General features: G+C 42.7%; 1 protein-coding gene and 1 non-coding gene across 2 annotated transcripts in view; both read left to right on the forward strand.

Moving 5' to 3' along the window:
- Positions 1-26,307, forward strand: part of Pitpnc1 (phosphatidylinositol transfer protein cytoplasmic 1) — a 273,815-nt gene that overhangs the window by 158,366 nt on the left and 89,142 nt on the right. The window contains exon 5 of the mRNA XM_087208224.1: positions 10,532-10,603. Coding sequence (XP_087064350.1) covers positions 10,532-10,603 — 72 coding nt within the window. The remainder of the gene's footprint in view (positions 1-10,531; positions 10,604-26,307) is intronic.
- Positions 22,418-22,526, forward strand: LOC147828781 (U6 spliceosomal RNA). Its single transcript, XR_015450301.1, has one exon. It is a non-coding gene; the product is annotated as a U6 spliceosomal RNA (small nuclear RNA).

Raw genomic sequence — 26,307 nt, forward strand, 5'->3', positions numbered from 1 at the left:
AATAAAAGGATCTTATAATTTCCTCTGTTCTCCTCCATGTGAGTATTTTGTTGTCTGTTCCTCTGTTTTTCTGTAAACATAGCAGTCTACTTTTTCCTCTGTGTGAGTGAGTGAGTGTGTGCGTGCGTGTGTGTGTGTGTGTGTGTGTGTGTGGTGCTGGGGATTGAACCTAGGGCATTTTCCATGCTAGGCACGTGCTTTACCATTGAGCTACTTCCCCATCCCTATACCTTGCTTTTTTAATCGCTATAGAACCCAGCATAGTGTACTTAGGCAGCCTTCTACTGGTAAACTTTGGGTTGATTTCATGGTTTTTATGATTTTTTTTCCCCTCATTTGTTTGTGGCAATGGAGATTGAGCCCTGGCTTTGTGCATGCCAGGCAAGTGCTCTACCACTGAACTCCAGGCCTGATCCTTTTTGCGTGTCTTTTATAGGACAAACAGTGGAGTCAATGCACATTTGTTCATTTGTAATGCTTTTTCACACCTGAGAATGTATGCCCTTCCTGGAGTTCTCAGCATGATTTTAAAATCATGTGTATAACACAAATTAACCTAAACCATCATATTTAAATTTAATTTTAGAAAATTATTATATTATAGTGGTATTGGAATGTGTTGGCTTTTAAAGTAATCCCATTGTGATTTCTTAAATGAGTGATTATTTCTCCAATGTATGTTTTGAGGAACTCCTGTCTTCCTACTTTGGATGTGATTGCAGCAGGCACCTCTGTCATTTGGGGGACCCACACATGCACTGTTCCTGTGCTATTGCATCCATCACTGCCACCGGGTTTCCCCCTCTGCTCCCCTTTGGAGCTTTCCTGATTCCTAAGAGGCTGCCTGAGGTGGGGTCCCAGCATGAAAGGCAGAGCCAGGCAGCCCGGGTGGAATCCTAGCTCCCCCTGTGTTGGTTGTATGACCTGGGGCACAGTTCTGGACCTTTCTCTGCCTTTGTTTCTTCATCTGTAAAACAGGAGCTACTTATAGTACATTCAGGTTAATGAGTTAATAGATGAATTTGTATATATCAAATGCTTCAGACAGAGTCCATTGATAGCAGTTCAGTAGAAATGTCATTGTCCTTATTACCTCAGTGTCAGGTCATGTCTGGATATGTGGAACATTGACTGGTCTTCATTTTGATCCACAGGTATTACACAACTTCATAGGGTTAAGGTATACACTAGGCATTTACAAATATTGTGAAGGGTGTGGAGAAATTAGAACTGTCATACTGCTGGGGGCTTATACAGTGTTGCAGCTGCTTTGGAATGTGGTAGCCATCTGGCAGTTCCTCAGTAGGTTAAATGTATAGTTACCATAATATCGAGGAATTCCACTGTAGGTATATACCAAAGAGAAATGAAAACATTTATCAACACAAAACTCGAGTAAAAATGCCCATAGCAACATTATTCATAATAGCCAAATACTATAAACAAATGTCTGTCAAGTGGCAAAAGGGCAAATAAATGTGGTATATCCATATGGTGGAATTTTATTCTGCCAGAGAAAAGGAATGAAGTACGGATACTTTCTAGTATTTTGAGGGGGGCAGGTACTGGGAATCGAACTCAGGACCTTGCATTTGCAAGGCAGGCGCCAGATCCTCTGAGCTAAATCCCTGGCCCGACGGATACTTTCTATAATACAGGTGAACTTGGAAAACATTATGCTAACTGCAAGAAGCTAGACCCAAAAAACCACATATTATCTGATTTCATTTACATGAAACATCTAAAATAAATCATAAGAGACAGAAAGTGGAGACATAATTGCTTACAGTGTGGTACTGGGCCGGGGGAGAGGAACTGGGAAGTGAATGCTAATGAGTGCAAGACTTCTTTGCTCAGTGGTGAAAATGTCCTAAAACTAGATTGTGGCAATGGCTGCAAAACTTCATGAATATACTAAGAACCATTAATTTGTGTACTTGAGGTGGGTAAACTGTGTGAACAAAGCTATTTCTTTATTTGATTTGGTAATGGGGTTTGAACTTACACCCTCATGTGTTCTAAGCACATGCTCCACCACTGAGCTGTACCTCCAGCCTCCCAAAAAGCAGTTTAAAGAGAGAGAAAATCAACTCTTGACTTTGGAATGGGCTCATTGAAAAATAAAACAAAAAATAAACCCATAGGAGAGAGTCCTAAATTTTGTTTTTAACAAGCCTGGAAGATGAGGCCTTATTAAGTAGGTTTTAGAAATACTCTGTTACGGAGAATTTCATCTTTATTTTACATTGTAAACTGGTATGGCTTATAGTTTCTGCTATAGGCTGAGTGCTGTGTGGGAGTAGAGAATCCTTGGATGACATAAGGACAGTCTTCAAAATGAGCTGGTGCATGGGCTCCGGGAAGTTTTGCCACCCCCTGCGGCTGAAGGTCAGGCCCTGGGGAAACTCAAATGTTCTCAGCACTGCAACCCCTCTCTCCCCACACAGGTGAGGAGGCAGCAGCTCCGGCTGACTCTGAAACTCCGCATGCATTTAACCCTTTCTCTGTAAGACGCTGGTTTGCCTACGTTTGAGTTTTGTTCTCAGGAGTGTTTCTTATTGCCATAGCAACCCTAATCAATCACAAGACCAAAAATAGCTCTTTCATTTTTCTGAAGGGTATCTGTAGGGCACTGGGAACGCAGCACTGCTCTGGTTTTTCAAGCACTGCTCTGGTTTCCTGACACTGAACCTGGGAGGGCTGGGTCTGGAAATTATTCTCTTGGAGGCCCAGGCGCCTCACGTCTTTCCCACATTTTTTCCACTGGGTTTGGAAGTTCAAAGATGCACAAATAGTACATATGGAGGAGCTAGGCGGGGCGGAGAGCAGATGGCAGCAACACTAGTAAGATTCCTCTAGCCTGGGAATGTCTCAGCTGGGAAATCAAAGATGAAGTGACAGCAGAGTTTCTGCCCTGTTCTTCATTTCTTCCTGGTTCTGCGGTGGTTTTTAGCAAATTGGAGGCCAAACAAATCCTGAACAAAATTAAGGGAATATTTTACATAATTTTCTTTTTGATTTATTCTCTCTTCTTAGATGCACCTCTAGTCAAGAAGAGAAGGAGAAAGTTTTTTCATGAGAGAGGATTGCACATCTGCAATAAGCCTGGAGGAAGGGGTGCGGACCTCGAGTGTCACTGCCCTTACCTTCTGTCTGTGAGCAGAGTCACATGAAACCTGGGGTTCTCAGCTTCTCCTTTTTGATGGTTTTTTTTTTTTTTTGACTGAGGATTGAACCCTGGCCCTCACCCATGGTATACAAGCTCTCTACCACTGAGCTACATCCCCAGCTCTTTTTTTTGAGACAAGATCTCACTTTGTAGTTCAGGTTGGCTCTGAACTCACTGTGTAGCCCAGGCTGGCCTTGAACTCTTGGTAATCCTCCTGCCTCAGCCTCCCAAATACTGGGATCACAGGTGTGCGCCACCATGCCTGGCCACCAGCTCTTTTTTATTTTTCATTTTGAGGCAGAGTTTCTCTCTTTAAATAGGTCAATTACTAACTTGTGCTCCTACTGCCTCAGCCTCCTAGAGGACTGAGATTACAGGCATGAGCCACCATGCCTGACTTTGATGCTCTCTTAATTTTTCTGGACATTAGTTTTTAGAGTTTGGCTGAGTGAATAAGCAAGCATAAAGCCTTTAGATCTAGGAGAGAAAAAAGTACCTGGAGCTCCTCAAGAGTTCTGGTTTCCCTGCATGAAATCAGCAGGGGTGGAGGGAAAGCAAAAGGAAGAAGCCAAGGGGAAAGAGCACTTGCCCAGAAGGAAGAGCTACCAAGGACCGAGCCTGGAGGCTCTGAGCACAAATCCTCCAGGCCAGGGGTTCACAGTGCGGTGGGAGGAGCCCACATCTGCTCCATGGCTTGGCAGCCACCCATGCCATGGGAAAGACCCATCAAGTGTCCTGCCCATGGCCATGTCCCAGCAAACTCACCACCTCTAATGCACCTTGCTTTTCACAGTAAAAGATCTTCCTCCACTCCAGTTTTATGTGTCGACAATAAATGTGTCCATGTAAACATCCATACCATTTATGGGAGCTTCACGGAGAGGGGTTTGGTGGAAGTGGGCCAGCATTTCTCCAGTACTTCTGCCAGCCACGCCTGGCCTTGGATATTCACTGTCTCGTTAATCCTCCCCTCTCAGCTGGGAGGCTGGGATTGTCTCTATGGGATGGATGAGGACATTGTGGCACAAAGGGGCGAGGAAATGTGCCCAGAGTCACAATTGTTACAAATAGAAGCTGGGGCTTGAGGTGAAGACTGTTTTACTCCAAACCTGTGTTTTTCCCACTGAATCACCACGCATCCTCTCTGTGGTCCAGGTGCCCAACACTGCATGTGCACACCAGGTGATGAGAAGTTCTCAGACTCATTTGGTTACTAGTAAATAATCTCCTGGGGCCACAAGCAGTGGCCATTGACAAAGTAGGTAGTCACGGGTGGAATCCAAAGGCAGAGAGAGTACCTACTCCCTAATCCCCTGTACATGTTCAAACCTCAACGTGCTTAGTCAGATGAGAGCCAGATGGGGGATCTGGAAGGGAAGCAGCGGGCAGGTTGGATGTTAGATTGGTTTTCTATTGCTGTGTAACAGATTTGCCACAAACTTAGCAACTTTAAAATCATGTAAATTATTTCTCTTGCAGTCTCCATTGGTCAGGAGTTGAAGGCCAGGTTAACTGAGTCTGTGGCCAGGTTGAAATTGAGGTGTCAGCCAAGTCTTCAATCTACTCTGGGGTTCAGGGTCCTCTTCCAAGCTGAGTGGTCATTGGTGGGGTTCACTGCCTTGTGATTATAGGATTGAGGTCTCATTTTCCAGCTGGCTGTGTCCTTAGCTCCCAGAGGCCTTCTTCAGGTCCTAGCTACCTGGCCCTTGAAAAGCTTCAAAACCAATAAATAGTCTCTGCTTTTTAAAAAATGAAGTCTCGGGCCGGGGATTTAGCTCAGTGGTTCCACTGCCTGCCTCAAAAATGCAAGGTCCCGAGTTCAATCCCTGGCACCAAAAAAAAAAAAAAAATGAAGTCTCAGAAACTGGCAGAATCTCAGCAGTGACTGTCTCCGGACTGTGGTCTCAGTCAAGGGCTGGCTGTGCACCCTCTGAAGGGTGGCTCTAGGAGTGATCCAGGGAGCCATAGGCCATCATGTGCACTGGTGCTGCCCACAGGAGGGGAGGTCTCTGCAGCCAAGGGACACAGGGCCTGGGGCTCTGGGGCCATCTCAGCACTCTGCCCCCTGTGGGCATTTGGCCTTTCTTTCTTGTTGTGATGGACCAGATGGAACTGAATGGTTCCCCCAAGACTAGGCTCCTAGGAGTCTTCTGAATCCCTTAAACATCTTTTAGTTTTAGATAATGGCTGACAGTTCTGATGTCCCCCTTCTTGGAGGAGGTTAAAGTGTGGTCATAGCAGGTTTCGTGGCTTCTTTTCTAATCCCACACTCTTAACAGGTCCTTCAAAGACATGCAGTCCCCCTCACCCAAGGAAATGGCAGAATCTTTAGGGGAAAGCATATATTTTGAGAAGATCCAGAGTTGGAAAAAGAGATCTCCCTTCTCTCCCTGGATATTTGCGAATGGCTCGGTTAGATGCTGTATTTCTAGCTGTAGCAAAAACTTTAATTACAGAAAGCATTATCTGAGCAAACTTAAACTAAAGGAGATGCTCTGATGCTGAAGACACCGATCCTGATGGCAGTGGGCGTAGGGGAGGAGCCCCCTGTTGGAAAATGAGAAGAGCAGTGTCATCATCTGGTTGGTCACCAAACACAGACGGCTCACAGTAATGAGGGCCAGGGAGAAGTGTCCCGTGACAAAGGGACAGACAGAATGCTGCCTGCCCCATGGGATAATCAGTCAGAAGTGGCAATGGAGATGGTCTTTGAGAAAGATTTAGGAAGGACGTGTGAGGCTGAGAAAATTGTGGGAAAAAGCCCGGCAGCTGGAGTGGTGGCGGGACTGGGGAGTAGATCTAGATTTCAAGGGGCCCAAAATGCTCTGGCTGAGGTCCCCATAAGAAGGAAGCAGGCATGGACACACCCGGAAGGAAGAGGCAACATGAAGGAGACAGTGACTGGAGTGATGCAGCCACAAATCATGGAACACCCGAGGTCACCGGAAGCTGGACACCGCAAGGAAGGTGCTTTCCCTAGAGGCTCCAGAGGGAGTGTGCCCCAGCAACACCTAGATTTCAGACCTACAGAACTGTGAGATAATTAATGTTATTTCAAGCTATCAAGTTTGTGTTAATTTGTTATAACAACTCTAGGAAGTTAATGCAGGGAGGGAGAATATTTGGGTTCAGTTCAAACCTTACAAGTTGGGTATACATGTAGGACCCTTGGTGAGGGTGACCTATGGCCGCTGGAGAGGGGAGAAGTTAGAATTAGAGGTGTTGATTTTGGAGGCTTACACACACGTGTGAGGCACACACCCACACCCACAATCACAATCGCAAAACCGAGCTTGGCGGTATACTCTGTAATCCCAGCACCTGGGAAGCTGAAGCAGGAGGATCACGAGCTCAAGGTTAGCCAGGGGAATTTCATGAGTTCAAGGCCAGCCTGGTCTACTGTATAGGGAGACCCTATTTAAAAAGTGAAAAGCAGGGTGTGGCGGTGCATGCGTGGAATCTCAGCACTCTGAGAGGATTAAACAGGAAGACTGCAAATTCAGTGCAAGCCTGGGGGAGAGCGGAGGTCATGAAAAAGTCAGACCAGATGAGATGATGCGGATAGCCAGTGAGCAAGCTCGGAGCAAGAAGATAAGGGGTCATTTACACGGGGAGGGTGCGGGAGGGAAGAGAGGCTGAAAAAGAACTGCTGTTCGGGACAGCGGTTGTGCTTGGTCACGTTGAGCAGTGTAAAGAGGACAGATGGGAAGGTGACGCTGGTCTGGAAGTACTCTGAGAGTCAGTCATCTCTGTGCCAAATTGCAGGGCTTGAAAAGCGGTGAGAGGCAAAAAAGTAGAGCCAGGTAGCTCCGACTATGCTCTTACTGTGGCTCTTTGTAAAGACAGAGAAATAGGTGTGATTATAGATAGAGGAAGAAACCATTGAGGAACTTTGTGCTTGTTTGTCTTTTAGGGATGTCAACTTCTCATTGTGCTTTTAGGCTGTGGAAGGAGGGAGAGAGAAGATATAAAGAATCACTGAAGGCCTAGGGAGGTAGCTTAGTGGTACATGGCTCGCATAGCATGTGAGAGGTTTTGGGTTCAATTCCCAGCACTGTAAAAACAAAGAAATAATGATAATCAATGAGACAAATTCCAGAGAAGAATCATGAATATTTTTCTACTGTGCACCTACAGTGGGGGTTACCTGGATGACCTCACTGGTATTCTGAACCCTCCTGCAGAGTAGAGGAACATCCCCACTCTATAAATGGAGAAACTGAGGCTATGTTTGGTAAATAATCTGCCCAAGTCTATCTGCTCAGATTGGAGTCCAGCTGACTCCAGTGTGTCAGCTCTTTTCATTATAGTACTTCGAGTGGGGGAAAGGTAGTGATGTTTCTCTCAGATTCACAAAGAACAAGAAGCACAAAGAAATAAGCCTATTTACAGTGGAGGAAAGGAAAGTTGTAACTGTTTCTATCACACTCCTCAAACTTTGAGTCAAAATAATCAGCTGCCAGAAAGGAAATGTAAAGCCAGTCTCCGGGCTGGACAAAGGAATGGACGAGCATAACTAAGGGGTAAGGCACAGCCATGGGGAGATGAAAGAGAAGCTTTGCTAGGACTCGTGGGCTGGACTTGTAGAAGCACTAACTGCACAGGACCAGCAAGTTTATCCTAAGATGGACATGTCTCCGAAAAGGGTTTAAGGACAGCTCTGAAAATGCCTGGAGCCCGAGACTTCTGATTTTAACTTGAGTCATCTGCACGCTGCAGGCATCAGATACAGCAAAGGGCTCACCAGCCCCGAATCACCTGCATGAGGAGAAAATGCTGCCCAGCAGTTTGGTTTGGGTCCTCCTGAGGACCTGCTGAAGCGGGTGCTTTCACCTCATCTTCTGATATGAAAATAACCAAAGGTTTTGACTGAAAAATACCAACATCTGCTGATTTGCATGGGGCTTTTGCATTTCATATTTGGGTTTAATACCCAAATGCTAAAATTCATTTGTTTGACCCAGTAAAGTGGTTTAGAGGTTCAATGTGAAAAAAAATCTCCTTGCAGTTTTCTACTTGGAGCCCCAGGGCCCACTCATGCCCTTCTTTGCTCTTTTTGCTCACACTCATCCGGCTGACCTTCAGATGAATTCCGGGTTAAAAAGTAGAAAACTAATTTACATAAAGGCTTGTTTTTTGTTTGTTTGTTTTTGTTTTGATACCGGGGATCGAACTCGGGACCTTTTGGTTGCAAGGCAGGTAGCAGAACCACTGAGCTAAATTCCCAGCCCCTAAAAGTTTGTTGTTTTTAAAAGGGTCTCTAGAGCTGCAAGCTCTTCTCCCCATGTTCATGAATCAGTCAAAGCTCTGCTGGGGGCTCCGAGTCCTGCATGGTCTCCATTGGTGATGAGCAGTCCCCTCCTCGGAACTCCCGGAACAGGGTGTGAGGCCAGCGGTTACCAAATGAGAGGCTGGAGAGGAGACAGCCGGGAAGGTGTTAATGAATAATCCTGGGCCCCATTCTCCATAAAGGCAATTACTGGGATTGATTGTTTCCGCGTTTCCTTAGTCACGGTTCAGATTGCTTGCTTCACGCAGATTAAGACAGATGGATGCCGAATCCGCACAGGCATGCAAAGCCAGGGCAGTAAGCCACAGCCAATCCAAGGCCTTTGCCTTCTTGTACAGGTGCCCCTGGGGTCTCAGCGGGGCAGGAAAGGGAGTGTGGTCCTTGTAGGGATGACACCTTGAGGTGGTGGGGGTGGACTTTGAGGTCTTAGTGATGAGTTCTCTGTTGCCTTCTCATGAGTGGTATGGTGAGGTACTTTTGGACTGAACATGCATCAGCATACCCTAGAGGGCTTGTGACATGGATTGCTGGGCTCCATCTCCAGGGTTTCTGCTTCACGTGATCTGGGGTGGGGTTGGAGAATCTGCATTTCTAACAAGTTCTGGTGATGCTGCTGCTGCTAGACCAAGGGCTCTCTTTGAGAACCACCCGAGTAATAAAGAGCATGACACTGGGACCAGGCTGCCTGGCTTTGAGTTCTGACTCTAAGACAGAGTTGTGTGTTTGTGGGCTCTATCTAACCTCTCTCTACTTCTGCTCCTCACCTTGAAAGCAGAGATGATAGTCATAGTGCCTGTCCCTTGGAGTTGTTGCAAGGAATATGTGAGTGAGAAGTTCAAGCACCCAGAGCATGTCTGATATAGAGAGCATGTGTTCTGAGTGTTGGATAAATACTAAAGGGAATGTGAACAGATCGAGCCAAGTCTCATTTCCCTAACACCTGCTGCTCCCAGTAGAGTAGTTGGGTCATTTTATCCATTAGCCTTCAATCCTATCTCTGGTAGCTGAGAAAGTTAATGCCTAGCTCATGCCAGCAGCGGGGTAGTTACACCAGTAGCCATCAAAATCCTCTTTTCGAGATGCCTTAACTCTTCAGATCTACTGGACGTACAGAATGGGACTCAACAAGACTGAGACACGCAATTGGTACTGCATTTCAGGTTTCTGTCCCCAGTATAGCCAAAAAGAGGGGGTACCTTTTCTGGTCAGACTCAGCTGCAGCCTCATACTGATTGCTATAGTGCTGAGCATTGAGTAGGCATTCAACAAATGAAATATATATATGCTCTGAGGATTAGATTCAGGTCCTTATGTATGCATGCTCTACCTTTGCCCAGCCCCTCAGCACTGTATTTTTGTGTACATCATCATATTTAACCCTCACAGTGTCATTCTTAGATAATGTTATTCCTGTTATAATAATGCTGGGACTTAGAAAAATTAAATGACTTATCCAGAGTCACATATTAAGAGCCAGGTCAAGTTGAGCTCCATGGCACAAACCTGTAATCATAACACTGTGTGAGGCAGAGGAAGAAGGATCATAAGTTTGAGCCCAACGTGGGCAACTTAGCTAGACCCTGTCTCCAAATAAAAAATAAAAAGGGTGGGGATCAATCCTCAGTAAGAAAGGGGCGGAGAGGGGAGAAAAGCAAGCCAGCTAGGTTTATCTGACTTTAATTATCTCTCATTGTAAAACTCTCCTGTTCTTCCTCGCTAACTGTGTATGAAAGTTAAGACACAGTCCCCGGGTACCCAGCAGTGGCAGTTGCTCCCCAAGGGTAAGCTCCCCTCAGACCTGGAATTGATCTCTCTTTCAGGGGTTTGTTTTTCTAAAGCTGGTGGCAGGACCGACAGAACGTATTCCTTTTGGAAGTGGCTTAAGATGAGCCACTTGCCTCCATTCTGGTTATGGTCTCAGGCTTTACTTCTGGAAGAACCTGTGTTCAAACTCCCAAAGGTGGTTTTTTCTTATCTGACTTTGGATATTGACCAAGTATAAGCTAGAGGCCACACTGAATATGTGAAGAGGGAAAATGATGTGCTAATGAAAGTTTTCTTTTCCTCCATAGTGTTCCTTTCTGCCAAAATTCTCCATCCATATAGAAACCAAGTATGAGGACAACAAAGGAAGCAACGACAGCGTGAGTAGCCCTCCCTCGCTCTGTGCTGTGCTCCTCTCCTGAGCTGAGTGAGAGTCATACCTCTTGTGGTCACTTGTACGGCCAGGGCCAGTGGCAGGATCCATGCCTGGGACATCAGACGTGCTCTGGCCTTTGACTTCTGAGGGTTTTTTTTCCCTGGGACCTCTCCCTGGAATTACTTTGTGCTCCAGCTTTTCTTTTTCCTCATTTGTATGTACTTTCCACGGGCCTCTCTGCAGAAATCTCTATGACCTTAGTGATTCTCACTGGAATCGAGTGCATGGCAGGGAATTCAGAGCACCAGGATTTGGTTTCTGACCACTGGGTTTTTCACAGCTTCTTAATGACTATTAATATTCACTTAGAAAAGTAAATATTATTAGATATGTGTGCATGCTGTATATGTTTTCTGTTCTGTGCTTATATACACTTACGTTGCATTCACACATACCCAACTTGAAGGTCAGATGAACCCATGCAAGATATTTACTTCAGGAGGCTTTCTGACTCTTCCTAAATTTTATTTTATTTTTATTTTTGATACTGGGGATTGAACTCAGGACCTTGCACTTGGCAGGTGGGCAAGGTGCCACTGAGCTACATCCCCACCCCTGTCTTCCTAAATTTTAGCCAAGTACTTTGTTTATTATCACTGCTTAAAATCCATCTTCAGACCTGGCTTTTACCTCAGAATCTTTCAGTTGGGATGATACAGTTCTAAATTCCCCTCCCTTGGTAGTGAATGTTTTGATGTAAATAAGATGTAACCACAGAGATGGGGCTGTAGGTTCCGTCAGGGCTTGTTGAGGGGACCCTCTTTTATGGAGAAGCTTCTGGGATTCACCTGTTAATTTCTGCCTCATGATGTCTTACATTTGTGGAGTTGGTGAGGAGAGAGTTTCTTGATAAGGTGACCCCTTTGCTGGCTTAACTGAGCCAAGGGAGTGCAAGGGGTATGGAGGTTCCAGAGTGGCATCATGAAGACCTAAGGAGGCTGGTCATGGTAGACATGTCTGTAATCCCAGCACTTTGCAGACTGAGGCAGGACGATAGCTACAAGTTTGAGGCCAGCATGGGCTTCATAGTGAGTTCAAGGCCAGCCTGAACTACATAGTAAGACCCTGTATCAAAAACAAAAACAAAAAAGAAAGAAGACCTAAGGACTCCTACACTCTTATCGACTTGAAAACAGTCACTGAGGAGAAACAGTGACAGCTTTAGCCAGGCCTACCTGACATCTTCTAGAAAGAACTAGAAAGTTCCTGCCCTAGACAGTATCAAATTCCTCTAGAAAGTACAGTGTATTTGTGGACCAGACACTATGCTACCTTATAGTTTGGCCATTTGGCTATGCTGGAAGAGGAGAATAGCAGAGACCTGAGTCTCAGACACTTTCCATGTGATCTGGCATCTTGACACTTCTTCTAAACTACCTTGTTTAGATCATTCACTCAATACCAGGGTCAGAGTATGTCTCATTCAAGGTGAAGTCTGCCTGAAGTGGTTCACAGGAGGTGACACTCAAGGACTACATTTTACACCAGTTTGGTAAAAGAAGACGTTCATTCATTCAATATTCAGCAAGGGTGAATTTATTTATATATCACTATATGAATTACCTTCTATTTATATATCACTGTATGAGTTAGGTGGGTGAAATTTAAAATGCAGACTCAGAACCAGGTGCGGTGTTGCATGCTTATAATTCCAGTACTGAGGAGGCTGAAGCCAGAGGATCACAAGTTTGAGCCCAGTCTGAGCAACTTAGTGATTTAGCAAGACCCTGTCTCAAAATAAAAAGTTAAAATGGGCTGTAGATGCATTTCAGTGCAAAAGCTTTGGGTTCAATTCCTGGTAAGCCCCCCTAAAAAGTTATCGACACTTTTTTTCCATCATATGTTTTGCTTAAATGTTTAATATTCAGTCACTGTTATATCATATTTACAAAGATTCTTTAGTCATAATTGTTTTGCTTGTTTCAGTGCACACTGCTAGCTTTCCTATACCTTGATTTACCTTATCTTGAGCTTTTTGTTTCGATACACTTTTCAGACAGGCTTGAGAGTTCATGGCCATCCTGGGTTACTTGCTAAGTTTAAGATTGGCCTGAACTACATAAACAAAACCCTGTCTTCAACAAACAAAAAACAAGAACAACTAAAAAGACTCATTTCCAAACTTAAGACACTTGGGGATAAAGATCAACAACTTCAATGGCCAAAAACATAAGCACGATAATGCACCTTCTTTTGTGTAAAGAGTTACCAGTGGTCCACCCTCAGAATGACAGGTACTTGAGAGGCAGCCTTCTGTAACGACCCATCTGTTTAAGGAACTGACTTGGCTTGTACTGATCACTTCCACTGCTTCAACTATGTTAGGAAACTGGAGTTCTTCTGGGTTTGGCAAACTGCTTTCTTTGTAGATAAAGTTTTATTAGAACACAGCCACACTTGTCCATTGTGTATGGTCCAAGCTACTTCTCGGCATCAAAGTTGAGTACTTGTGAGAGAGATCACGTGGCCTGAAAAGCCTAAAAGATTTACCACCTGGCCCTTTCCATGTAAAAATTTGTAGTTTACAAAGACCCAAATTATAATAGCACCCACCAGATCTCAAGATGTGACCAAACACTTGGTTCCTTTCCCCACTGGTTATCCCAGCCATGGTGCCCTCTCTGTTGGTGATGGGTCCTTTCAAAGGAGAGAAAAATGCTACAAGCTGGGGTCCTCTCATCCTACTAAATTTAGAACCCCCTTAGTTACTCCCCCCTGAAAATGGTATCCCAAAGGGAACATTTAGGACCATCCCCTGTCAGCAACCTGAAATAGAAGGCACTTTGCTGACTAACTTTATCAATACCACAGTGTCTAAAACAGCACACTTGAACTCTTATAAAATAATGACTTTTCTGATTGGAAAATTAATACAGTAGTAAAACTTGAAAAATGAAAAAAAAAGTACAGAGCAAAGAATAGAAACACCAGTAGTATTCCCATAATTCAGAGATGATTGTTGTTAGATTTTTGGTTCCTATTGGAAATAATTAATGAATTTATTTTTTAAACATTCCTCCAAAGTTGAATCACAGTATGCTGGGTTTGTTTGTTTGTTTGTTTGTTTTGTTTTGGGTACTGGGGATCAAACTTGCTACCTTGGGCTTTCGAGGCAGGCTCTGGAACCACTGAGCTAAATCCCCGGCCCCCGTATCCTGTTTTTAACAAGACATAATGAACTTTCCCCATATGATTTTTAACGGCTTCCCTGCCTTCCAGGCTCTGGACACTGGATACTGAAGTGGGCTTTGTCCTTTTGACATAGCTGTGGACCCTCGGGGAAAGGATGATAAAGATCAGGTATCTGATTTCCTTTTCTGGGCACAACTGGAAAATATAAAGGAATTTTTTTAAAATTATGTTTTAATCTTCCTAAACAAATTCCTTTGCTTTCTTTTTATGTCTCTGTCCATACAAATTAATTCAAAATAACTCCATCCCAAGAGGGCAGAGAGTACTTATGATCCTGATAGGTTGGTAGGACCCGTCATCTTCTGGTTTGTCCTCTGCACATTTCAAATAGTCCAAAAAAATCACGGTTATCATTTATTCACTTGTATCCTCTTTTGGCAAAATATTATGTTCTTTTTACTACTGTCCTAGGAATTTAGCTTTTCTGTTATACTTCAGGGATTTTAAAATACCGGGTTATCCTTTGAATGTTTCCAACACAAAGAAATATAAATGTTTGAAGTGGTAGATATACCAGTTACCCTGATCTGAGAGTTACATAGTGTGTGCGTGCATTGAAACATCGCGCTGTCTGATGAATATTTACAATTATTATATTCCAATTAAATTTTTAAAAATATTTATAAAATATTGAATTGTCCACATTACAGTCAAGATCCATGCTCATGCCAAGTCAGTATCCCTTGCTCATGCTAAGGGCCAGGCCTCTCTGAGATTCAGGGCAGCCTGCAAGAAAGGCACTAAGCCCCTGGGCACGCATGCGCAGTCCTCGTGAACCGTTTGCAGAGCGGGAGTAACTCCAGCTGTGGGACCTGTGCTGTCTCCTTCTCCCCACACACTGGGCTAGACTGCCCTTGGAGGCCACTCCTTATCTCTCTGCCGTGGCACTGACTTACCTTATCCAAGTCCACAACCCGCCACTTGTCCCACTGAAGAGGCCCTACATCTGTTTTTACCTAAGTTCCCACCCCTGCCTCTGCTGGACTCTGCACCCTGGGTCTCCAAGTCTCGCTCCTGAGACCATTGGACTGGACATTCCAGTCCGGGCATGACCGCGCATCTTTACCAAGTCAGCCTTGCACTTCACATACTCAGAAGCATCAGAGTGGTTCCGGGTTGATCGCAGGGAAGAAGAGGAACTCTTCATCAGCTTTCATTCATGCTTGCTAATGCTTCAAAATCAGAACCTGAGAAATAGATATTACTGTAATACTACTTAAATATAATAAGATAGGCTTCTCCAGCTAACATTTCAAAACCAGAGCCTTAAGCTGTGACGTGTGCTCACACATTCTTTTCCTGTCTAGGGTTGAGCATGATGTTTTTGGTGAGAGTGAAATTTAAGAAAGCAGGACAGAAGCAGGTATTCTGCTTGTCCCACTGTATTACTCTGTTGTCTAATAAACTTAGTTGACCTCTGCATTTTCTGGATGTAGTCTTATCATTCAGCTACCATCCTTCATACTACTATCTGCACCCTGTTTCCTCCTCTGCCTGTCAAAAATGTAATGAAATGGATAATGATAAAAAGCAATAATTAAATGGAAAGATGGTAGAGATAATCATATTGATTAGTGGTTGAATAGAGTACATGTCATTATCTTATTATCAATTATCATATAAGTAATTTTTTACATGACTCAAAATCTAGCCAAAAAAAAACTTGGGCGGAATGAGTAGATGTAAATATCTTCTCCTTGACAAAAATAAAACTAGTACATTTATGATTGTGAAAACCTGCAAACTGTGATTACATTAGCCAGGACACAACAGGGAAGTTGTCTTAAATTGAGGCCCAATTATTTTATGCACATACTGATGAGAATTATTTAGGCCTTAATTAGTGCTGAGGAGGATGGCATCTGGCCAAGGTAAGGCTCTGTTGTTTGTCCAGGGCCATAAATCTAGAACTGAGGGAGTCAGTGCTTAGCACTGCCTGGTTCAGCTGAAGGAGGGACCACTCATATGACACCTGCTGCCAGGTTACTAGGGTTCCATGAGGTTAATGGGAGACTGTCTGGACTTTACTTCCTCTGCCAAACAAAACAAGCATGATTTAATACAGTGAGCCTCAGCTTTGTCTACAGACTGGACTCACCTGAAAAGTTTTAACAAGGGCCCATGTCTGGATCCCACTGCCTGGGAGTTTGGTTTACTTGGTCCTAGGTTGCAGATGGGCCAAACACCAGCCAACACACATGAATGATGTAACACTACCTTCTAGAAGACCGAATTCTCCAAATGGGAGTGGGTGCAGTTTTCCATTGACCCTCTAGCTGAGCCTAATTAGGTTCATTTCCTTTGGCAGGTCATTGGATATGTCATCTGTGTTAGTCAGCTTTTCAGTTGCTATAACCAAATGCCTGAGACAGACACCTTAAAAGAAGGAACATTTATTTTGGCTCATAGTTTCAGAGGTCTAAGTCCATGGTTGATTGGTTTCATTGCTGTAGGCCTGAGGAAAGGCAGAACATTGTAACAAGAGGTTACAATGGTGGAGCAAAGCTACTTACCTCATGGCAGCCAGAAAGCAGATAGAAGGGGAAAGCCCAGGAGAAGGTAAGAGGCTAGGAACAAGATACACCCTCCAGAGGCACAATTCCAGTGACCTACTTCCTCCAACTGCTTCCTCCTACTTCCATCAACTGGGCCCCACTCCCTAATAGCCCATTCAGCTCCAAGGCTCAAACCCTCATGATCCAGTCACCTCTGAACATGGATGCACTGGGGCTCAAGCCCTCAATATATGAATCTTTGGGGGCGCTTTATATTTAAACCATAGACACCATCCCCACCCAGTGTGAGACTCCAGAACCCTAGTTCTCAGTTATGGCTGCACAATAAGATCATCTGGGAAGCTTAACATTCATGGACGCCACTGTCCCACCCTTAAGGATGCTGATTCGTTCATCTGAGGTGGGGGTCCAGGTGTTGAGATTTTTAAAGTTCCCTGAGGTGAATCTAAGGGGCAACAAGGCTGAAGCTCACAGATTTAAGGAATAAACACTTAGGAACCCAGGTTCTTCAAACTACTCCTAAAAATAGAACAGTTTACAAAGAGCCTGTTTGTAACAACTGTGCAGCCCCAGGGCACTGTATATATTCTCATTATACACATAGCACCAAGGACATTATTCCTCAGCAAGGAACTCCTCTGATAAAATGGAAAGAACGTGTAGTTCTTTTCTAGTTCCTGGAAACTAAGCGGTGTCTCTAGCAGAGCTCTCTCCCTGGAGGTTGCATAAAAGAAGTATTTGGAATTTATTTTGTTTCTAGTTCATATATGTTGTAAAAAGAACTCAAAGTTCTTCTTTGTGTGGCAAAAAGAACAGTATAGTATTGAAGTTCCAGCTATATAACCTTAAGCAGTTCCGTCAGCCAATCACAGCCTTGGTTTCTTGACCAAGAAAATAGAATAAATAATGCTTGTGTCAGCAATGGAGGATTCCTAGAAGGAAGCATACATGGAAGCACTTTATAAACTGTGAGCTGCTATACAAATATTAGACTTTGCTGCTGAGGTGGCCATACCTTGGATTAACTATGTTAATGATATTTTCCTAATTGAGATTCTGCTTTTACCTGAATTGACAGTAAACCATCTGTTATTCAACAAGATTTGAGCACCTACTATGTGCCAGGCATTAGAGAAGGCATTAAGTATACAGCAATAAGACAGACAGACCAGTCTTGCATTGCTCATGGAGTGGGAGAAAGTAGCTCTTAAACAAGGAAACAAAGAATTGTAGCTGTAATTAAGTGCTAAGTAGGCAATAAACAGGATAGGGAGAACTCAGCTTGTAGCCATATGGTCAAGAAGGCCTCTCAGAAAAGATGACATGCTGGCTGTGGTAGCATGGACCTGTAATCCCAGCACTGTAGGAGACTGAAGCAGGAAGATCGGAAGTTTGAGCCCAGTCTGGGCAGTTCATGTACTTAGTGAAATCCTGTCGCATACATACAAACATACATGCATACGTGGTCTGCACCTCAGTGCAAAGATCCTGGGATCAATCTCTAGTATAAAAAAAGAAAGAAAAAAGGACAAGATCATGTGGGACAGAGCCAGCCATCTGAAGGGCTTTTCAGGCAAGAGGGCAATTATGGGCCAAGATGCAGGGGAGGTGGTGTGTGTTCATATGTTGAAGCCCACACACTGTGATTATGTTTGCTGACAGGGCTTTTAAAGATGTGATTAAGTAAGAAAGGTCATTAGGCTGGGCCCTAATCCAGCCTAACTGATGTCCTTATAATAAGAGAAACCTTGGCCTCTCACAGAGCCAGACCACAGAGGAAAGACCACGTAGGAACATAGGATGAAGGTGGCCATCAGCTTGAGAGAGGCCTCAAAAGAAACCAACCCTGGGGCCGGGGATTTAGCTCAGTGGTTCCAGCGCCAGCCTCACAAGTGCAAGGTCCTGAGTTGGATCCCCGGGACAAAAAAATAAAAAGAAACCAACCCTGCTGACACCTCCGTCTTGGATTTCCAGTCTCCAGAGATGTGAGACAATTAAATTCCATTGTTTATTGTACCTTATTATGACAGCCTGAGCAAACTAATACAGGAACAGTGAGGGCAAAGGCCCCGGCCCTAGCACAGCCTAACGTGGTGTGTCGGCAACTGATAGAAAATCATTGGCTGGAGCATTGGGAGCAAGAGGAAGAAGAGTAAATGGGAATGAAAAGGTGGCAGAAGCCAGATCATGTAAGACCTACAGGCCCATGTAAAACAATCTGCATTTTAGTTCAGTGGACTATGTTCGAGGATTTTAAACAAAACAGTGACATTACATTATTTATGGTGTTTTTGAATAAACTTTAATTTTGGAATCATGTTAAATTTACAGTACAGTTAAAGACAGCACATGCATAGAGTCCCTGTGTTCCCCCTACCCAGCTTCCCCTGATGTGAACATCTTCTCAAGCTGTGATACATTTGTCAAAACTATAGACTTTGGGCTGGGGATTTAGCTCAGTGGTTCTGGTGCCTGCCTTGCAAGCACAAGGTCCCAAGTTTGATCCCCGGTACCAAAAAAAAACCCCCCAAAAAACACTATAGACTTTGTTCAAATTTCACCAGTTTTCCCACTGCTGTCCTTTTCCTTCAGTTCCAGAATCCAGCATAGGATTCCATGTAACACGGGGTAATTTGTGTGTTTCAGTGTCTGTTCTGTCCATTCTGTGGCGAATGGGTGCTTGGTTGGAAAGAATGGACACCAGGAGTCCAGTTGGTAGGTGACTGCAGTAATCCAGACTGAAAATGATGGCTGGGGAGGTGGCAGTGGCTAAGAAGGGAGGGAGGGATTTATTTAGGAAGCAGAGTGTGTTGGAGTTGATGCAGGGAGTAAGAGGGGATGGAATAAGGGTGAGCTCAGTCTTCCAAGCATTGACCATCAGCCCCGGGGAGCAGCAGTGCTGTCACCCTCCCGGAGCACAGTGCAGAAGCGGGTTCTGAGAGGAAAATCAGGACCACCCTCTTAGACAGGATGCTTGAGCGAGACTTTCGAATGGACACGGCAGGTAGGCAGTTGGATACACGAACATGGAGTTCAAAGAGAGGTGTAGGTCATGATTCAGAGATGGACACAGGTAAGATTATGACAGGGAGAGAAGTGACAAAAGATAGAAGGTTCCAGATGCTCTGGTATGGCGAGAAGGCTCTTCCCATGGCTTTCCAGTCTAGCTTCCGGTTACTATCTTTACTGCTTGGTTAAGACTCATTTTTAATCACTGGGTTGTTCTGGGTTTTAAGAAATTAAATTACCTTATTTAGTTTCCCTACGAAGATTTCCCAAAGAAATCAAGTTTCTTCTCCTAGGTGTTTCTTTTAGATAAACTGTGTGGATAGCTCAGCTCTTTGACTGGGTTTGACTTGCATTGCCTTGGAGATCAGAAATGTTCTCCTCTTGATCCCGCGTGACTCACGACCTCGGTAGGGCGTCCGCAGACCTGCCTGTCTACAGCGGGCTTTCCTCTTGATCCCAAGTAGCTAACCCTGGAAGTTACCAGCCAGAAAAAAGGGGATTTCATCATTTTAGGAAAGCTGTAATTATTGAGGATTTGTTATTACAATAGTCATCATGAAGTTTGTTTCATTATTGATATTTGTAACATCAAGAGGGCAACATGGATAGATGTAGGGGAAAATGATTTATTAACACATTTCAATATGTACTAAAATTAATTTGTTAAGCAGGAGTGCCGGTGAGAACTGTAGAATCCGTATTTACCGGTCTCTGGAGCGGATTATCTTTTCCTTAAATGGTTTCTAATTGAGGATTATGGAAGGAAAAAAGCATTTGCTTTATTTTTAGACATGATCTCTGATGTCTTCAACTTTTATGGTTCTGTTTTTAACGTTAGATTATTATAACCAGCCACCTACAACATCTGCAATTTTCTCTAATAAGTCTGTACATGGTAAAAAGAAGATTGCACAAAACACCCCCTTTTGCAGTTGAGAAGGATTATTATCCACTTTAGTCCATGAAGTGGAAAAGTCAATGTCCTCACTCAATCTGTGTCTAATGGTATCATTTCGAGGACAATGGAAAACAGATTGTGTTTGATTCCTTAAGATGTGGCTATTGCTGTTTGTGGTACAATTTGTGATCTGAGAACCAGATATTTATTTTTAAAAAAAAGCAAAAGGAATTTCTGTCCAACATGAAAGTTGGCTTTCTGATTCTCAGAGGTATAATCACAAAGAAGCCTATGTCCATATTCAAAAAAGCTAGAACTATTGCTAGTAATCATTATTATTAATAGATACAGCTTAAAGTATTTGCTGCCTGTCTGGCCACCCATGCTGTGATAAGTCCTCAAAGGCCTCCATATGTTGATGTGTTAGTACCGTGGTTAGTATGATAGGAAATCAAACTGATCAAAAGCGGTGTCATCAAAGAGATGATGCTAAATCATAGTTGGCAAGCTGGGGCTCGGCCAGAAAGAAAACACTGCACCAAGTGTCAAGGTCTGTATGACTATTTTGCAGCTACCAGAGTCACAACTGAGGAATCTATGGGTGCTAAACCATTGAGTGAGGCAACTTTTGGGGAGCAAGACAGTCTACTGTTTTTCAAAGCACAATTCCAGAGACTATGTATCAATTATTAACACAGAGAAATCTAGTGGATGCTACAAGGAACAAATTGCACATCACTACTAATGTGACAAATGGACATCATATGCCTCCCACTGTGACAAGAAACATCTCTTATGGGTTACCCTTTTCAAAATATTTAGCTTCAATGCAATTATAAGGACATAACCAGATAAATCCAGATAAATTGAGAGACAAAACAACTGGTCAAAGCTCTCTTAAAATAAATATGGTCACAAAAGACCAAAAACTCAAAAACTAATGGTGGTACATGCCTGTAATCCCAGCTCTTGGCAGGCTGAGGCAAGAGGATTGCAAGTTCAAGGCCTGCCAGGGCAATATAGCAAGACCCCACCTCAAAAAATAAACAAAGAAACAAAACAACAACAAAAACAAAACACCAACCCAAAGAAAAAGCTGGGCACTGTCCAAGATTAAATGACACTAAAGAAATTTGATAACTAAATCTAATGCCTGATCCTTGACTAGATCCTGGGGTGGGGATGGGGTATATTAAGGACCAAGAAAAGATGTTTTGGGGACTATGGAGCTATTTGAATATGAACCATATACTAGGTAACAGTACGGTATAGTATTGAACAAATATTAAATGTCTTGCCTGTGTTCATTACATAATGGACTTATAGGAGAATGTCATTCTTAGATGCATGTTGTCATATTTAGGAGTGAAATATTATATACAATATATTCTCATGTTTCAGAAAAAAATTTACATGTGTATTTTTTTCTTCTTAAAGTCTTACAAATATTGAAGAAACTATTCACATGTTGCAATGAGATGTCAGATCACTTATTCAGAGTCACACAATGAATCTTACGTTTTTCTTTTTGGTGCCATGAGGTCGAAGTCTCCAACATTCTCTCTTTTCTGTCAAATCTTGGTTTTATTGATGAAATAGAAAGAGCCTGATCGTAACTGCTTTCACCATCACTGTTGAGTCTATTCATTTAAAAAGTGTTTATGAAGAGGAGGGGGTTTTGGTGTGATTTTGGAATTGCAGAAATCATCAGTTGTCTCTGAATAATTGTACTCTCTGGGTTGTGTCCTGCGGTTTTGGAAAGACCTATGGAGATGGTTCCTACTAAACTTCCATGTGTACAAGCCTGCTAAAATAAAAGTTAGAGCCTGAGCTATGTATTTCTCCTGCATATTTCTACAATACCCTATCTATGCTGTCTCAACTACAGCACCTATGCTGTGTTGCAGTTGCTCATTTCACTGTCTCTCTCCAACTAGGTGAAAGCTGCACAAGGGCAGATATGAAGCCTTTCTTGTGTAAGGGTTTATCCAGAATACTTGTGAGCATGTGATAGATGCTCAGAAGAGTTCGTGCTGAATCATAAGTCATTAAATCAAGTCAGAAACAAGACAAGGATGTTGGCTATTCCCCCTACTACCCAACATTTTGAAAAGAAACTAAATACAATAAGACAAGAAAGAGAGTGTACTTTGGTGGCACATGTTGTAAAATTGGAATGATTCAGGGAAGATACAGTACACAGGTCCCTGCATGATAATGGCACACAAAGTTGTGAAGTCTTCCATGTTTTTCTTCCTTTGTGTAAGAAAGAAAATAAGAAAGTACAGGTCATATGCTAGTTTTGCGAAAGCAAATATAGAAAGGGCAAACCCGAAATGTATGACATTGGCTACTTATAGGGAGTGGGTGACAATGGGGAGAAAGGAAGAGGAGCAGTACTTCTCGGGGGTGCTTTTCTAAATAGTTTAACTTTTGGAATCATATTAATGTCTTCCCCATTGAAAAATAATAAAACCACTAGGTGTGGTGGCATCTGCCTGTGATCCCAGCACTCGGGAGGCTGAGGCAGGAGGATCGCTGCAAGTTAAAGGCCAACCTGGGCTACATAGTCAGCTCAAAGCCAGCCTGGACTACAAAGTAAGACCCTGTCTCAAAAAACAAAAGAACTGGGCCAGGGATTTAGCTCAGTGGTTCCACTGCCAGCCTCGCAAGCGCAAGATCCCAAGTTTGATCCCCGGTACAAAAAAAAAAACCCCCAAAGAACAAAAAAAGTGCTAAAAAGTAATAATAAAGGGCTGGGGATTTAGCTCAATGGTGCCACTGCCTGTCTCGCAAATGCAAGGTCCCAAGTTCCATCCCCAGTACCAATAATAATAATAATAATACCACCAAGTGCTACATGCCTTGTAGTCCCAGCTACTCAGGAGGCTGAGGCAGGAGGATCACAAGTTTCGAGGCCAGCCTGGGCAACTTAGACCCTATTTCCAGATAAACAAAATAAAACAGGCTAGGGATGTAGCTCAGTGGTAGATCTGTTGCCTAACATGCATGAGGCCCTGGGTTAAATCCTTAGTATTGATAATAATAATAATAATAATAATAAGCCAAATTAAAGACATGGGAGGAGGGGTGGAAAGACACCTTATGATGGAATATAAACAGAAATAAGTGAACTTAACTGCATTTTAAATGAATAAAACAATCACAATGAAGGAGGTTAGGGAATAAAACCTATCCCAAATAATTCTCAATTACACAATACTTTTTCTATACACTCTAAGCCTAAAGACAATAAGAATTATAAATATTGAATTGTAAATTAGAAGCTGGTTTCTTGTCATAGTATAGGCTAGCAACACTCCAACTATTTTTATACAGTAAGTTTGAGCCAATATAGAAGGGATAATGGAAAATATAAAAGAAAATCCCCACTTGCAACTGTCCTGACAACCACCTTTTGTAATAAACATCATTGGATGATGAAACTAATGTGTGAAAATGAGGGACTAGATATTTATGTGGTGTCAAAGTGTCTCTGCAAATTATTAGTGGGAATGGGAAACATAAATAATAATATTATAATAGAGAATCCTGGTGTACAGCGCTTTAACCAAGCGTCCTTGGAATTATTAGTCAGTCTCTGGAATGCTACAGTGTGTATTGAAAAGGACACAGTCTCATGAATGTCCTTGTCATGAAAGACTAAGAAAAGCTGTGAATTATCTTAGGTTAAAGAAACCATACACCTGAATGTAATTTGTGATCTTAGACTGAAAGCTGTTCTGGAGAAAAACAGCCCCCAAGGATATTACTGGGTAATTGGCAAAATTTGAATGTGAGCTTAGATAACAGTATCCTATCACTGTTAAACTTCTTTATTTTGATCCTTATACTGTAATTACTTTGTCCTTAGGAAGTTAACCCTGAAATATTTAGAAGTAAAGAGACATGGTATGTGCAGTATGTTCTCAAATATGAATGACAAAACAAAAGAAGCAAGTGTTAATAATTAGAGATCCTGGGTAAAGAGTGTTCAGGAATTTTAAAATTATTATTCTTACCATTTTTTGCTAAGTTTAAAATTATTTAAAAACTGGAACAGAATAGAACGCCATAAGGAATGTAACCAAAGATAAAAGTGTTATTTGTAGACAGCGTCTAAATTTAAAATGTAAGAGAATTTACAAATCCTCTTTTTTTTTTTTTTTGTACCAGAAATCTAACTCAGGGCCTTGTGCTTGCCAGGCATACAAATCCTCTTAAATGGTTAAAATACTAGGTTGACCAGAGTTGTTACTGAATAGCAAATCAACCTATGTGTATCAGTAATATCTCATGTATCAGTAATAAGTTAAAAAGATTAATCCTAGCCTGGTGTGGTGGCGCATGCCTGTTCTCCCAGGACTCCAGGAGGCTGAGGAAGGATGACAAGTTCAAGCCCATGATGGGGAACTTAGTGACTTAGCAAAACCAGGTCTCAAAAAATAAGAAGGGTGGAGGTACAGTTCAGTGTAAAAGCCCTGGATTCAGTCCCCAGTACCAGATGATGATGATGATGATGATGATGATGATGATGTGATTGTTTTATCAATACCAGCACAGCTTTAAGGTAAATAAGAAAAAATCTAATTTTTCTAGATAAAAGTGTTATTAAGAAAAATAAGAAAGCCAGGCATGGTGGTGCACCCCTGTAATCCCAGCACTTGGGGGGCTGAGGCAGGAGGATTGCCTTGAGGTTGAGGCCAGCTTGAGCTACATAGTGAGTTCAAGGCCGGCCTGAACTACATAGTGAGATCCACTCTCAAAAAAGGAAAGAGAGAGAGAGAGAGGAAGGAAGGAAGGAAGCAAGGAAGGAAGGAAGGAAGGAAGGAAGGAAGGAAGGAAGGAAGGAAGGGAAAAACATAAGAAAGCACTGAATAAATGATAAATACTTCATGCTCATGGATAGGAAGACTAAATATTACAAAGAAGTAAATGATTTCTTAAGTTAATCTCCACATTAAATGTAATTCCAATGAAAATTTTGGCAGAAATGTCATAAATTGATTACATAGTCGCATGGAAGAATAAAAATGAAAGGACAACCAGGACAAACTTTGAACAGTGAATAAAGAGAGAGTTTCCTCTCATCAGATAACAAAATCATGTGGAAGAGTGTGATATAGGCACAAAGACAGAAATAGACCTCAGCTGATCACCGGAATTTGATACATAATGGATAAGGTGTCTTGAATGGGCGGGGAGGAAAGATAAATTTCTTAGTAAATGACATTGGGTCAACTGAGATCTCATATGGAAAATAAAATAGATTTACACCTCTTTATTAAAAAATAAACTCTAAAATGAATTTACAAAACTAAGTATGGAAACCATTAAAATCATTACTGAATATATTTTATGGATATATTTACATATAGTATAAAATACAGAGTTTATAAAAATACGGAACAAGCTCACCCTAAATTTATGGTAGCTCTCAGCTTGGAATGGTAAGGGAAAGGATTTCGACTCTTTAAATGTGAAAGTTTTTTTAAAAGAGGGGCCAGAGTAAGAATGAAATGTGACAGATGTTGATGTGTGTTCACTGTGAGTCATGGTAGGGGCTGCTTTTTTTTCTTTTTGGTTCTGGGGATCGAACTCAGGTCCTTGAGCTTGCGCAGCAGGCGGCGAGAGGGTGCTTTTAATATGATCCTTGGTAGTCTAGATGTTTATCTTTTGTGTTTCACAAAAGAGCCCATCCAACTCTTCTGTCCCACAAGACTTATTAAACTCCTGCTGTTTTCTGGGACCTATTCTCAGTCCCAGGCCCAGGCTTTGTAGCCGTTTCTCAAATGCTTGCTTCTTCCCTACTCTCCTTGCCTGAGAAACCTAATTACAGTGGAAATAGAGTGCCTTCATTTGAAAAAAATAAAGATGCAGCTTTTCCATGTACTTACCCAGAACTTTGTGTTTGTTGAGTCTTTATGCATTGGTACATCGGTAGATGGACTGCTCACAGCAGATGACGGCCAACAACCTTTGGGTCTTGGAGCATTCTGCATGAGGATGCTTAAGAATCTGCCAAGAGCTAGC

This window comes from Heterocephalus glaber, unplaced genomic scaffold (assembly GCF_053883595.1).
Source record: "Heterocephalus glaber isolate CG9 unplaced genomic scaffold, H.glaber_assembly_v1.0 deba00000937, whole genome shotgun sequence".
In the NCBI taxonomy this organism is placed as follows: domain Eukaryota; kingdom Metazoa; phylum Chordata; class Mammalia; order Rodentia; family Bathyergidae; genus Heterocephalus; species Heterocephalus glaber.